Raw genomic sequence first — 15,596 nt, forward strand, 5'->3', positions numbered from 1 at the left:
TGCAGGATGTTTACAACATTCACGAGCATTTTATAGTAAAGTATCTAATAAATGTTTTGAAAATCATCCATGTTTTTTTATAACCGTGCTCTTATAGAAATATTCAGTTTCTTCCTTTAAATCTTTGCATGAGAAAACCAACCAAGTTAAATTCCCATGGTTCAATCTGTCGTCACGTTTCCCGACGAGGTGAAAGACTCTTTGTTTCTGTTGAAGGTGAAAAGAAGAACGAAGTCCAGAGGCTGATGAGGATGAGCTCCCGGTGATGGTCCAATCAAATCTGAATCCGGGCGTGAAGCAGCGCGCACGCTTTAATCACAGGGCGGAGCCGAGAGGAGGTCATGTCCCCGGGACGACCAGCAGGGGGCGGCAGGGTTACTCCTTTCAGAGACACGTTCACACAGACGTCACCACAAAAGAAAAGACAACGGTATAAAATACATAATGTAGTAACAATAATAATACATGTAGTAATTATGATACATGTAGTAATAATACATGTAGTAATAACGATACATGTAGTAATAATAATAATACATGTATTAATTATGATACATGTAGTAATTATGATACATGTAGTAATAATACATCTAGTAATAATGATACATGTAGTAATAATAATAATACATGTATTAATTATGATACATGTAGTAATAATACATCCAGTAATAATACATGTAGTAATAACGATACATGTAGTAATAATAATACATGTAGTAATAATAATACATGTAGTAATAATGTTACATGTAGTAATAACGATACATGTAGTAATAATAATAAATGTAGTAATAACGATACATGTAGTAATAATAATAATACATGTAGTAATAATAATACATGTAGTAATAACGATACATGTAGTAATAATAATAATACATGTAGTAATAATAATACATGTAGTAATAACGATACATGTAGTAATAATAATTATTTATTATTATTTTCCTGTCCAGATTCTCTATTTAAAGACATGTTTAGGGTTGGGGTTAATTAATCTCGTTTTCTGATTCTGACGTTACAGAAAGAAAGAAGAAACAGACGCTGTGACAGTTTGAACTGATTTTATTGTTTCTCGTCACAATGACCACGATGGCGGCGCCCGGCGGCGCCCGGCTGCACCTCAGCGGGTCTGGAGGGAGGTGGAGGAAGTTTTGGACGATGATGACACCACCATCCCATCAACCACCTCTTCCACCACCGTCACCACCCTCTTGGTCGTAGTGGTCGTGGAGGAGGAAGTGCTGATGCTGTCGACCAATCAGAAAACAGAGGAGTCAGAGTGACATCATTTCCTGTGTGTCTTTATTTCCCTTCGTCTACATGTCCACGTACGTAAGTTCTAATGAACTGGTCTTAGTTACTAGTTACTAATTACCTGTTACTGAAGTAATTGATACTTCACCTAAATACTTGATTGTTACTCTTAATTTTTCCAATTAGAACTTATTAATTACACTGATTCTAGTTACTTAATAACTAGTTAATAAAATGTTAGTTACAACATAAACATTTACTAAATACTATCGACACCTAAAAATCCTCATCAGTTTAGTCTTTTTCTGTGTGCGTCCATACTAACCACCTGTAACTAACTAGCTAACTACTGGTTAATGATTTAACGTAGTTTTGCTCTTTGTTGTAAAATAACAAGGTGTGTCAGGTGTAGTTCTGCCTCTGACCTGCTGGCGGCCTCTCCGTCCAGCAGCCTCCTGTACTCTGCGATCTCCAGCTCCAGCCTGGTCTTGATGTCCAGCAGCGTCCGATACTCGTGACCCTGACGCTCCAGGTCCGACCGCAGCTGAACCAGCTGCTCCTCCAGGGCCGAGACCTGGTGGTGGAGAGGAGGAGGAAGAGCAGGATGAAGAGGAGGACGAGGAGCAGGATAGAGAGGAGGAAGAGAGGAGGATGAAGAGCAGGATGAAGAGGAGGACGAGGAGCAGGATGGAGAGGAGGATGGAGAGGAGGAAGAGAGGAGGATGAAGAGGAGGACGAGGAGCAGGATAGAGAGGAGGAAGAGAGGAGGATGAAGAGCAGGATGAAGAGGAGGACGAGGAGCAGGATGGAGAGGAGGATGGAGAGGAGGAGGAAGAGCAGGATGAAGAGGAGGACGAGGAGCAGGATAGAGAGGAGGAAGAGAGGAGGATGAAGAGCAGGATGAAGAGGAGGACGAGGAGCAGGATGGAGAGGAGGATGGAGAGGAGGATGAAGAGCAGGATGAAGAGGAGGACGAGGAGCAGGATGGAGAGGAGGAAGAGAGGAGGATGAAGAGCAGGATGAAGAGGAGGACGAGGAGCAGGATGGAGAGGAGGATGAGAGGAGGAGGAAGAGCAGGATGAAGAGGACGAGGAGCAGGATGGAGAGGAGGAAGAGAGGAGGATGAAGAGCAGGATGAAGAGGAGGACGAGGAGCAGGATGGAGAGGAGGAAGAGAGGAGGATGAAGAGCAGGATGAAGAGGAGGACGAGGAGCAGGATGGAGAGGAGGATGAAGAGCAGGATGGAGAGGAGGAAGAGAGGAGGATGAAGAGCAGGATGAAGAGGAGGACGAGGAGCAGGATGGAGAGGAGGATGAAGAGCAGGATGAAGAGGAGGATGAAGAGCAGGATGAAGAGCAGGATGAGAGGAGGATGAAGAGCAGGATGAAGAGGAGGATGATGAGCAGGATGAGAGGAGGATGAAGAGGAGGATGAAGAGCAGGATGGAGAGGAGGATGAAGAGCAGGATGAAGAGGAGGATGAAGAGCAGGATGAAGAGGAGGATGAAGAGCAGGATGAGAGGAGGAAGAGAGGAGGATGTAGAGCAGGATGAAGAGGAGGACGAGGAGCAGGATGGAGAGGAGGATGAAGAGCAGGATAGAGAGGAGGATGAAGAGCAGGATGAAGAGGAGGACGAGGAGCAGGATGGAGAGGAGGATGAAGAGCAGGATGGAGAGGAGGAAGAGAGGAGGAGGAAGAGCAGTATGAAGAGGAGGACGAGGAGCAGGATGGAGAGGAGGATGAAGAGCAGGATGAAGAAGAGGGCGAGGAGCAGGATGGAGAGGAGGATGAGAGGAGGAGGATGGAGAGCAGGATAGAGAGGAGGATGAAGAGCAGGATGATGAGGGCGAGGAGCAGGATGGAGAGGAGGATGAAGAGCAGGATGGAGAGGAGGAAGAGAGGAGGAGGAAGAGCAGTATGAAGAGGAGGACGAGGAGCAGGATGGAGAGGAGGATGAAGAGGAGGATGAAGAGGAGGACGAGGAGCAGGATGGAGAGGAGGATGAGAGGAGGATGAAGAGCAGGATGAAGAGGAGGATGAAGAGCAGGATGGAGAGGAGGATGAAGAGCAGGATGAAGAGGAGGACGAGGAGCAGGATGAAGAGCAGGATGAAGAGCAGGATGAGAGGAGGATGAAGAGCAGGATGTAGAGGAGGATGAAGAGCAGGATGAAGAGGAGGATGAAGAGCAGGATGAAGAGGAGGACGAGGAGCAGGATGAAGAGCAGGATGAAGAGCAGGATGAGAGGAGGATGAAGAGCAGGATGTAGAGGATGAAGAGCAGGATGAAGAGGAGGATGAAGAGCAGGATGTAGAGGAGGATGAAGAGCAGGATGAAGAGGAGGATGAAGAGCAGGATGAAGAGGAGGACGAGGAGCAGGATGGAGAGGAGGATGAGAGGAGGATGAAGAGCAGGATGAAGAGCAGGATGAGAGGAGGATGAAGAGCAGGATGTAGAGGATGAAGAGCAGGATGAAGAGGAGGATGAAGAGCAGGATGGAGAGGAGGATGAAGTCCAGGATGAAGAGGAGGATGAGGAGCAGGATGAAGAGGAGGAAGAGAGGAGGATGAGAGGAGAATGATGAGCAGGATGAAGAGGAGGATGAGGAGCAGGATCAAGAGGAGGATGAAGAGCAGGATGGAGAGGAGGAAGAGAGGAGGATGAGAGGAGGATGAAGAGCAGGAGGAAGAGGAGGATGAGGGGAGGATGAAGAGCAGGATGGAGAGGAGGAAGAAGAGAGGATGAAGAGCAGGATGGAGAGGAGGAAGAGAGGAGGAAGAGAGGAGGATGAAGAGCAGGATGGAGAGGAGGATGAAGAGAGGATGAAGAGCAGGATGAAGAGGAGGATGAGGGGAGGATGAAGAGCAGGATGGAGAGGAGGAAGAGAGGAGGATGAAGAGCAGGAGGAAGAGGAGGATGAAGAGCAGGATGAAGAGCAGGATGGAGAGGAGGAAGAGAGGAGGATGAAGAGCAGGAGGAAGAGGAGGATGAAGAGCTGTGAGAAGAGCGGAGGAAGAGGAGGATGAGGAAGACGTCTCGTCAGAATCACCTGCAGTTGGAACCCGTTGAGCTTCATGGAGAACCGGTTCTGAGTCTCAGCCAGAGTCGCCTCCAGAGACGCTTTCTGCACAGGAAACAGATTTTCAAAATAAAACCACCTGTTGGTTTTTATTTTCTGGTTAGACTCTCAGATGTGATCCGGGTCACGTGACGCTCACCATGCTCGACGTCGACTGCAGCTCGATCTTCAGGGACTGGAGCGTGCGTTTGACCTCCGTGACCTCCGAGCGGGACGTCTGCAGCGTGGTCGTCTGGGTGATCACCTCCTTGTTCAGGGACTCCGTCTGCAGGGGACACAGGGACACAGGGACACATTAACAGACACATTAACAGACACATTAACACTTTAAGCATCCACGCAGGCGGCATGCGGCCTCACCTTGGTCTGGAACCAGTTCTCCAGCTCTCGGTTGTTCTTGGCGGTGATGGTCTCATAATGTTCTCTTATCCCCGCCATGACATTCACGAGGTCCTCCCCCTTAGCGGCGTCCACCTCCACGTGCACCTGACCGCTCATCTGAGCACGCATGGCCAGCAGCTCTCAGAGAGAGAGAGAGAGAGAGAGAGAGACCAGAGAGAGAGATGAGGATGGAGAGGAGGAAGAGAGGAGGATGAAGAGGAGGATGAAGAGCAGGATGAAGAGCAGGATGGAGAGGAGGATGAAGAGCAGGATGGAGAGGAGGATGGAGAGAAGGATGAAGAGGAGGATGAAGAGCAGGATGAAGAGCAGGATGGAGAGGAGGAAGAGAGGAGGATGAAGAGCAGGATGAAGAGCAGGATGGAGAGGAGGATGAAGAGCAGGATGGAGAGGAGGATGGAGAGGAGGATAGAGCAGGAATGGAGAGGAGGTGAAGAGCAGGATGAGAGAGGAGGAAGAGAGGAGGATGAAGAGGAGGATGAAGAGCAGGATGAAGAGCAGGATGGAGAGGAGGATGAAGAGCAGGATGGAGAGGAGGATGGAGAGGAGGATGAGAGGAGGAAGAGAGGAGGATGAAGAGCAGGATGAAGAGCAGGATGGAGAGGAGGATGAAGAGCAGGATGGAGAGGAGGATGAAGAGGAGGATGAAGAGCAGGATGGAGAGGAGGATGAAGAGCAGGATGAAGAGAGGAGAAGAGAGGAGGATGAAGAGGAGGATGAAGAGGAGGATGAAGAGCAGGATGGAGAGGAGGATGAAGAGCAGGATGGAGAGCAGGATGGAGAGGAGGATGAAGAGCAGGATGGAGGGAGGATGAGAGGAGGAAGAGAGGAGGATGGAGAGGAGGATGAGAGGAGGAAGAGAGGAGGATGAAGAGCAGGATGAAGAGGAGGATGGAGAGGAGGATGAAGAGCAGGATGGAGAGGAGGATGAGAGGAGGAAGAGAGGAGGATGAAGAGCAGGATGAAGAGCAGGATGGAGAGGAGGATGAAGAGCAGGATGGAGAGGAGGATGAGAGGAGATGAAGAGGAGGATGAAGAGCAGGATGGAGAGGAGGATGAAGAGAAGATGGAAAGAGCAGGATGAGAGAGGATAAATGAGCAGGAGAGAGGAGGATGAGAGGAGGATGGAGAGGAGGATGAGAGGAGGAAGAGAGGAGGATGAAGAGCAGGATGAAGAGCAGGATGGAGAGGAGGATGAAGAGCAGGATGGAGAGGAGGAAGAGAGGAGGATGAAGAGCAGGATGAAGAGCAGGATGGAGAGGAGGATGAAGAGCAGGATGGAGAGCAGGATGGAGAGGAGGATGAAGAGCAGGATGGAGAGGAGGATGAGAGGAGGATGGAGAGGAGGATGAGAGGAGGAAGAGAGGAGGATGAAGAGCAGGATGAAGAGCAGGATGGAGAGGAGGATGAGAGGAGGATGAAGAGGAGGAGTGAGAGGAGGATGGAGAGGAGGATGAAGAGGAGGATGAGAGAGGGATGGAGAGGAGGATGAGAGGAGAAGAGAGGAGGATGAAGAGCAGGATGGAGAGGAGGATGAGAGGAGGATGGAGAGGAGGATGAGAGGAGGAAGAGAGGAGGATGAAGAGCAGGATGGAGAGGAGGATGAAGAGCAGGATGGAGAGGAGGATGAAGAGCAGGATGGAGAGGAGGATGAGAGGAGGATGGAGAGGAGGATGAGAGGAGGAAGAGAGGAGGTCGGTGTATATTTTTTACACATATCGTGATATTACTTCATTCTGATATTGATGTTGTGACAGAGACTTTAAAATGATTCCTCATGTTTGAAAAGAATGACCTCACATTAAGAAATATGTCATCAATATACGTCATTAATTCAGATTCACTGTGGAAGAATCCTGCCGTTGGGTGTAATATGCAGCACAAACACTGGAGGTCGCTAGAGGAGCTAATGGAACTAATGTCATCACATGCAAATATCACTTTCTCTCTGCGTGAGGGTAAAGTTGAGATTTGTACAAAAACATTATTCAACTCGTTGTTTGCGTTCAGCTGCAGTTGAAACGATTCATTTGAGTTAAAACACAAACTCAACTTGAAGATGGGCGGGGGGGAAGTGTTTTGTGGACTCAAACACTCAAATAAGAGTTAAGTTTATATTAAAATAAGAGTCACTCACCTCCTCGTGGTTCTTCTTGATGAACAACAGCTCCTCCTTCAGGCCGTCGATCTGCATGCTCAGATCCGACTTGGCCAGAATCATCTCTTCCAGGACTCGTCTCAGTCCCCCGATGTCGGCCTCCACCAACTGACGCATGGTCAGCTCGCTCTCAAACCTGCAGCAGGAAACAACGTCAAAACCTACTGGACCACAACAACATGACAACATGACAACACAACAACAACAACAACTTGTCGGCTGTCAGGTGTCACACTCACTTGGTCCTGAAGTCGTCAGCCGCCAGGCGAGCGTTATCGATGCTGAGGTGGACGGCTCCGTTCACCCTGATGGCGCCTTGAATCTGAGAGGAAGGTGTGAACTCAGATTATTTTATTTCTCAATAATAATAATAATAACTTTGATGTTCTGTTTTCTTGCTTTTATTTGTCCTCTTTGTGAAGTAAAAGCTGTTTTGAAAGTTGCTCTATGAACAAAGACAGATAAGATAATAAAACATCATTTAAAAGAAAATAATAAAACAGACAAAAATCTTTTTGGTAAGAGTGACGATTTAAAAAGGTCGTTTTTATCTGTTTGATCAAATGAAAAAAAAATCTATTCACTGTTTCGGTTGTTTTTCAACATTTGAGTAAAAAGACTCTGAAACTTACAACTTTTTATTTTCACACTAAATATTGAATTTCCTCCTGAAGAGATGAAGTCACCTGAGGATGACGTCACGTTACCTTGGCGGTGATGTCAGCGATGGTGGTGAAGAAGGCGCTGTAGTCTCTGGTGGACGGTCCCACCTTGCTCTCCACAAACTGCCTGATCTTCAGCTCCAGCTCGGCGTTGGCCTTCTCCAGGGAGTGCACCTTGGCCAGGTAGGTGGCCAGCCGGTAATTCAGGTTCTGCATGGTGAACTTCTCGTTGCCGATGAGGCTCTCGTCCATGCCGGACACGTTGTAGCTCCTGGAGGAGGAGATGCGGACCCCAGAGCCTCCTGCTCCGCCGTACACACTGCCGGCCCTCACAGACGACACCAGTCTGCCGCCGCCGAGGCCCATCTTGGAACCGCCGGTGCTCGACCTGGAGGAGGAGGAGAAGATGCTGGACATCATGATGGAGGAGGTGTTTTCTGCAGACGACACAGAGCAGAGTGAGGCGCAGCATCTCTCTCACCTCCTATTTAAACCTGCTGCCGCCAAACAGCCGTGAATCACTCGGCAAATACCTTGACGGGAGGTGAGGCAGGAATGTGCCTGGGTGTGTCGGGGATGGTCAAGGTAACCTTCACACCTGGGAACATGTGACAGTGAGGATCTCTGTGAGGCCTCAGGACGACCTTTAGTTTGAAATTAGCAGAGTTAGTGAAGCTGTCACAACAGGAAAGTTGATCACAGAGTTGAAGACGAAGCTTTAAATGTCAAACTTCTCTGGAATGAGATAATTGTGTGATCACAGGAAATTCTACTCGACTAAAGTCGTACGAGAAACTAAATGTTTCTGTGATGGAACAAACTCTTGGAAAAAAACAATAAAACAAAAAACTTTCATATTCATTCATTAAATTTATTATTATTTTTAAGTTATTGTGACGTCCACAGTAAAACAATTTCTAACACTTCTACTGTAAACGATACTAAATACTAAGCTCTAGAGATTCATCTTCCTACAGTGAAGATCATGTTACTTGAATTAATGTAGTTAAAGGTGTAATAAAGTTATTAGTCATAGTTATTATATAAGTAACTGTCCCTCTAAGCTCTAATATCGAATTAATCCTTGAACTAAACTCGCCTGTGGCACAGAGTCTTCTGGTGACGTCATCAGTGACAGATGGAGGCGTTTGCTGCTTCTTCATCGACCTCGTCATCATCATTTTGAGGACCAGCTGTTGAGGACCAGCTGTTGAGGACCAGTTGTTGAGGACCAGCTGTTGAGGACCAGCTGTTGTGGACCAGCTGTTGAGGACCAGCTGTTGAGGACCAGCTGTTGAGGACCAGCTGTTGAGGACCAGTTGTTGAGGACCAGATGTTGAGGACCAGTTGTTGAGGACCAGCTGTTGAGGACCAGCTGTTGAGGACCAGCTGTTGAGGACCAGCTGTTGAGGACCAGCTGTTGAGGACCAGCTGTTGAGGACCAGATGTTGAGGACCAGTTGTTGAGGACCAGCTGTTGAGGACCAGATGTTGAGGACCAGTTGTTGAGGACCAGATGTTGAGGACCAGATGTTGAGGACCAGCTGTTGAGGACCAGATGTTGAGGACCAGATGTTGAGGACCAGCTGTTGAGGACCAGCTGTTGAGGACCAGATGTTGAGGACCAGTTGTGGAGGACCAGCTGTTAAGGACCAGATGTTGAGGACCAGTTGTTGAGGACCAGATGTTGAGGACCAGTTGTTGAGGACCAGATGTTGAGGACCAGATGTTGAGGACCAGATGTTGAGGACCAGATGTTGAGGACCTTTCGTTCCCGAGCTCAGGGACAAGCAGTGACACTATGGAGGAGCTGGGAATTGAACCGTGGACCAAGAGATGAATCATGAAACTGATGGGACAGAGTTTGGGTCCCCAGGAAAGGGACTTGGGGGGGTGCTGCGGGGGACTCATTTCCATTCTTTAGGGGCCCCCTCTTAGCTCGGGGCCACTGCTTTGTCGACCCCCCCCCCAAAACCTCCTCTCTGGAGATCATGTGTTTTCCTGTTTGAACTTGTCCTCGCCTCCTCTCGTCCTCGTGTTATCGCCTCTCCTCATTCCGACCTTTATCACACCACACCCCCCCCGCTACCAGCGCCACGTCTGTCAACTCCACGTCTGTCAACTCCACGTCTGTCATGCCTTAATCAACAGACACACACCGACAAATTACTTACGTGGGAAATGTCAAACCTGTTTCTACGCCCCGGCCCGTGTGACAATGCACGACTCGTCCCGCTCGCTGACAGCAGGCGGTGCAGCGAGCCAACACATCAATCACCTGAACCCCCTACTGCAAACTGAACCCGGGTCAGAGCTCGTTTCCATCATCAGCTGAACGGGTGTGTACGACGTGCACGCAACGTGCACGCAACGTGCACTGACACAATGACACGGTTGATTAAAGAAGGAACTAAAGGACAAAGTTGACGGAACGAGTTTCAGAAGTTCAACTGGTTCAGTTCTTACGTAACAAACACATTCACTCTTTATTAAAGAGTCTGTCCACACGTATGTTTTTGGGTCCATAATGATGATGTCATAAACCGGGGACCAAGGTTTTTCAGGTTTAACAGAAACGATGAATCTCAGACATTCGACTTCAGGTGAACTTCAGAGTTTTCAGTCCTACGAAGCTCGTTCACTTGTTATCGGGTAAATCACCATGGTAACTTAGTAACTCTGACCCATCCCTTCCTTTGAACCATGACATCATGTCCTCAGAGGATCCGTGGAGCTGGTGTGGATTGTTCGAGTCTCTGAGGAGGACCAGGGTCTTCAGAGACCCACAAGATCCTTAAAGGGACGGATAAGGGAAGTTTAAATCAACGTCTGGTTGGTTCAGTGGATCTCAGAGACAGTATGTGTCCTCAGAGTCAGTGTGTGTCCTCAGAGACAGTGTGTGTCCTCAGAGTCAGTGTGTCCTCAGAGTCAGTGTGTGTCCTCAGAGACAGTGTGTCCTCAGAGTCAGTGTGTGTCCTCAGAGACAGTGTGTCCTCAGAGATAGTGTGTGTTCTCAGAGACAGTGTGTGTGTGTCCTCAGAGACAGTGTGTCCTCAGAGTCAGTGTGTGTCCTCAGAGACAGTGTGTCCTCAGAGTCAGTGTGTGTCCTCAGAGACAGTGTGTCCTCAGAGATAGTGTGTGTTCTCAGAGACAGTGTGTGTGTGTCCTCAGAGACAGTGTGTCCTCAGAGTCAGTGTGTGTCCTCAGAGACAGTGTGTCCTCAGAGTCAGTGTGTGTCCTCAGCATCAGTGTGTGTCCTCAGAGACAGTGAGACAGTGTGTGTCCTCAGCGTCAGTGTGAGCCAATCAGCTGTGAGGTTCAAACTTTGTCTGAAAGTTTTTGTCGACATTTCAAAATGGCGTCAGCAGCACAAGATGGCCACACACATCTCTGCAATTGTTTGGCTTCATTTTCGTCCAGTGGGAGGAAGTGGAGACACTTCGTCCATCTTTATTTACAGACCATGACCAGAATGGCGTCATAGCAGGGAATGGGACGTGGCTATGACCTGACACCTCAGAGTTCAAATAATGTGTTATTTTTCTTTACGTGATATTTTATAAAAAGTCTTTTGCTCGCAGGTTTTTATAAATGTTTGGTTTGTTGACGTGTCGAGGTTCACAGCACCCCCTGCTGGTTGATTTGTGAGTAAACCCGAACACATCATGTCTACTACTTGCTTCTTTTTTTTCTCTTATTATTTTGTGTATTTAACTTCCTGTTCTTATATTTTTGTTTCATGTATTTGTTACTTCATTCTCTTGTTGATTTTATGAACACAATTTTATATTTGAATGTTTTCTGATTGTATATTTTGATATTATACATGTACAATATATTATATTTTACAAACTTTGCTTTATTTTATTTATATTTTATTGTTATTTTGTTATTTTCCCACTTTTATGTTTTCTAAAATTTGTTGTAGTTTCTTTGCTTTTCATTTCCGTTGTCTCTGAGTCACAGACACGATGTCGAGTTCTCTTTTTTTATTTTAATTTGTGGAAATGTTTTGTTTTTATTAAAATCTCTAAATGATCAAAATATTCATCACCAATAAAATCACGGGAGCCACAGACACAAAGTCAGATTACATTTTTATTGCAGATTTCCCATCAGACTCGTGAACCGACTGCGTCGCTCTTTGGGTTTACGTGGAGCTGGTGGTCACCAGGTTTCCAGCTTCGTCCACCTCCTGGACGATGGTCACCACCCTGGTCGTGCTAGTGGTGGTGATGGTGCTGCAGAAAGAAAAAGACAATTCCACTTGACGAAATGAGATAAGAAACATTTACAGCTCAATTTATTTCCATGGCTTGTTTCTATTGAACCTGGTTTTCACTGATATAAATTAAATAATGTAAAATGCTCCACTTATGTCACTTAAGTCATTTCTAATCTGATCAATGTATTTTCTCCATCGTCTGAGAGCAACAACCAGTCGGGACAGTTTCTGTGTTTGTACACAGACACATATATGTGTTATATATCAACATGACCTTTAAAGAGGCTTCGGACTCAGTTCAGTTTGTGTGTGTGTGTGTACTAAATGTGTGTGTATGTGTCATAAAGTACAAATCAACACTTTAATTCTGACAAAACAAAATTTGGATTTAAGATTAAATTCTGGACTAAAATATCAGTATTTAGATATTAACTTATTTCAAAGTTTTGTGAGGTATTATTTATGATCATTTTCTAAAATATGAACCATGTATTATTGTAATTCTATAGACACTTATATGTAATGTTGAGTAGGAGATGATGTAGTGAAGCTGACCTCTCCGTCTCCCCGTCCAGCAGACGTCGGTACTCGGCGATCTCCATCTCCAGTCGGGTCTTGATGTCGAGCAGGTCGCTGTAGAGGTTCCCCTGGTTCTTCAGGTCGGCCCTCAGCTGGGCCAGCTGCTCCTCCAGAGCCTCCACCTGCCTCTGGTACCCGGCCAACATGTTGGCGTATCGGTTCTTGGTCTCGGCCAAAGTTCCCTCCAGAGCTCCTTTCTGTGAGGAAAGACATTTTATTTCACCAACTTTATATTATTCCTTTATTTATTTGACGTGGAGATGTTTGTTTCTCTCACCTTGCTGAGCTGAGCCTGAAGTTTGATTTCCAGAGTCTGAAGAGTTCGTTTGATTTCTCCGATCTCGGACTTGGACGTCTGCAGAGTCTCAGTTCTCACGCTCACCTCTTTGTTCAGCTCTGTCGACTGTGGAGCAGGTCACAAACTTTAGACACAAACTTTTCTCTTTAAATCTGTGACCTTAATAAACACAAGGTTAATAATTATAAAATAACAATATAAAAAACAGATCTTTTTGTTTAAATTAGAAGGAAAAACCTTCAAATTAAAGTTATCAACATACAAACAATAACTAAAAAAGTAAAAATCTAAAAAATAAAGGTAACAAATAAAGTTTAAAAACTGAAACAAAATTTATTGAAAAGAAATGTAATGAATCAAATTGTAAATAAAAAAAAGTTCACTAATGTTAAAACTAAAACTTTTATTTAAAAAATGCAACTGTTAAATAATAAAGTTTTAAACAGCTTAAGACTAAGAAAGTTGTAAATCTGCAATCAAGAAAGAAAATATAAACTTCAACAAGTAAAGCTTTTAATACAGGAAAACTAAAGTTATAAAACTGATACTGAATCACGTTTCAAGCTTTGATAAAGCTGTCCTGGCCTGTAGGGGGCAGCAGTGGCCACATTCACACCCTCACCTTGGCCTGGAACCAGGTCTCCAGTTCTCTGCGGTTCTTGGAGGCGGCGGTCTCGTAGTGTTCTCTGATTCCAGCCATGACGACGGACAGGTCCTCCTGAGGAGCGGCGTCCACCTCCACGTGGACCTGTCCTCCCATCTGAGCCCGCAAAGCCAGCAGATCCTGCAGGAGCACGAGGACGCCGGTCACACCTCTGTGTCTTTACCAGTGTCACATTGTTCTGTTCTCTTGGTTTCATTGGACTCACCTCCTCATGGTTCCTCTTCAGCTGGATCAACTCGTCCTTCAGACCCTCCATCTGCATCTGCAGGTCGGAGCGGCCCAGCATCAGCTCGCCCAGAACCCTCCTCAGGCCGGCGATGTCGGCCTCAACCGACTGACGCATGCACATCTCATTCTCGTACCTGGAAATGAAAGAAAGTGAATTTTCTTCAAACTGTTCGATCGTCATTTGTAATCAGATCATTGTCGTCTTCTCCGTCCTCACTTGACTCTGAAGTCGTCAGTTGCCAGTTGGGAGTTGTCGATGGCGAGGACGAGGGCTGCGTTTCCACGAGTAGCGTTACAGATCTGAGCAGAAGAAAAGGGTGAACTCAGGATTAAAGCGGTGACATTTTTCATTAGCTTTAAATACATTGTTTTTTGAAATCATGGCCACCAGGGGGCTCAAATCAGAATTAAAGTTTTCATGATTATCGTATCATGTTTCTCTGAAGTCGCACTCGGACGAAAGAAAAAAGCTGTATAGCTGTAAAATATATATATAAAAAAGTTTAACTAACAAAAGCTGGTTTATAACTTAACTAAAATCTTAGTTAAAAGAAATGATTGATTTAAAAATAAAACTTTAGACCTTCAAACACAATGTTTTAAAAAACAATAAAGATTCAATCATTCATTTCAACTATTTCACCCAAATTAAGTAACTAAACATTTGTTACTGATTAAAAAACTTATCTCACTTAAAATGCTTAATAATAATCACAACATAAAAAGAAATATGAAATCCAAGAACTTAATAAGAATTAAGACATAAAATATATGAAATTAAAAAAGTCTCTCACATGTGCATTTTTAAAAAATAATCTAAAGTTATAAAACTTCAAGTGAACGTCTTATTTCATTTGTGCATAAATTCTTCAGTCAGACTTGTTTCCGTGGTTACATCACTCAGGTGATAGAACCTGTTACCTGTTCACACCTGCCCCCCCCCCGCCGCCCCCCCGCTTCAGTACCAGTTTCTCTTCTTGTTTCCTCCATGACAGAATTCCAACATCTTCAAATATTCAATAACACCTTGAAACAACGAAACCATTAAACTCGTAAATCTTTAACCTGCTTCTGTCTTTTTTACGTACTTTTCTGTTTCCTGACTTTTCACAGTAAAAGTTTAAAACCACAACAGGTGAAATCTGCAGGTGTAATCAGATTACTTCAGCCTCACTACAAGTCAACTGGGGTTGAATCTTTAGTTTCAACAGTAACCAACCAGTTAGTAGTTAATAAACAATCATATCAAGTAGAAACTTATGAATTTGAACCTAAAACCCTGATTCAGGGTGTGAACTCTCCTCACCTCTTCCTGCAGCTGTTTGATGCGGATGTTGAAGCCGGTGAGGTCGTGCGCCGCCGGCCTCGCCCTGTTCTCCAGGAACTGTCTGATCTTCAGCTCCAGTTCGGCGTTGGCCTTCTCCAGGGAGCGCACCTTCTCCAGGTAGGAGGCCAGGCGGTCGTTGAGGTTCTGCATGGTGGCCTTCTCGTTGACGGTGATGTTGTCAGCCATGTTTGAGGCACCGGTAGAGGCCGGGGAGGCGAAGGAGTAGGAGGCGTTGGACACTCGGACTCCGGACCCTCCGGCTCCTCCGTAGACGCTGCCGGACCCCATGCCGCGGCGGGAGGCGCTGGAGACGGTGGGGCTCATCGTGGCGGAGTTCTTGACGTTCATGTAGCTGCTGCGGCTGGAGGAGGAGGTCATGGCTGCTGGTCGGCTGATAGCTGGCTGATGATCGGCTCTGAGCGGGGAGTGAAGATCAGCTGGGACCGTGGTGCTTTTATGCCTCTGAATAAGGCTGGGGGTAGGTGTGGTCAATCAGGTTTAGAGGCCAAACATGCCGGAGGGGGCAGCATGGCCCCGGGGCCTGGACATCAGGCGGGTGAGGTCCAGCAGGTCGAGTCAGTTTAAGAGACGACAGAGACATTCTCTGCATCCTGTCCCTCAGGCGGGGGGCTCTCCTCCTGATGGACGGACCGGTCCCGTCAGTCAACACGGAGCCTGAGGACCTGACATCCAGTCAGGCGTTCTCTCAGGCGTCCTCTCAG

The 15,596-nt window shown here is 46.4% G+C and overlaps 2 protein-coding genes across 2 annotated transcripts; both read right to left on the reverse strand.

Moving 5' to 3' along the window:
- Positions 1–1,049: 1,049 nt before the first annotated feature.
- LOC118123279 (keratin, type I cytoskeletal 13) lies at positions 1,050–8,029 on the reverse strand. The gene is made up of 8 exons (XM_035180603.2): positions 7,600–8,029; positions 7,132–7,214; positions 6,872–7,028; positions 4,696–4,857; positions 4,475–4,600; positions 4,306–4,380; positions 1,683–1,831; positions 1,050–1,250 (listed from the first exon to the last, which is right to left on the reverse strand). The coding sequence occupies exons 1-8, from the start codon at positions 7,972–7,974 to the stop codon at positions 1,124–1,126; spliced, it is 1,254 nt and encodes a 417-aa protein (XP_035036494.1). The 5' UTR covers positions 7,975–8,029; the 3' UTR covers positions 1,050–1,123.
- A 3,674-nt stretch (positions 8,030–11,703) lies between these two features.
- LOC118123281 (keratin, type I cytoskeletal 13) lies at positions 11,704–15,286 on the reverse strand. The gene is made up of 7 exons (XM_035180605.2): positions 14,854–15,286; positions 13,765–13,847; positions 13,525–13,681; positions 13,278–13,439; positions 12,635–12,760; positions 12,334–12,554; positions 11,704–11,794 (listed from the first exon to the last, which is right to left on the reverse strand). Exons 1-7 carry the CDS (start codon positions 15,250–15,252, stop codon positions 11,704–11,706), a joined length of 1,239 nt encoding a protein of 412 aa, XP_035036496.1. The 5' UTR covers positions 15,253–15,286.
- Between the last annotated feature and the right edge of the window lie 310 nt (positions 15,287–15,596).

The sequence above is a fragment of the Hippoglossus stenolepis genome, chromosome 16 (genome assembly GCF_022539355.2).
Source record: "Hippoglossus stenolepis isolate QCI-W04-F060 chromosome 16, HSTE1.2, whole genome shotgun sequence".
NCBI lineage: Eukaryota > Metazoa > Chordata > Actinopteri > Pleuronectiformes > Pleuronectidae > Hippoglossus > Hippoglossus stenolepis.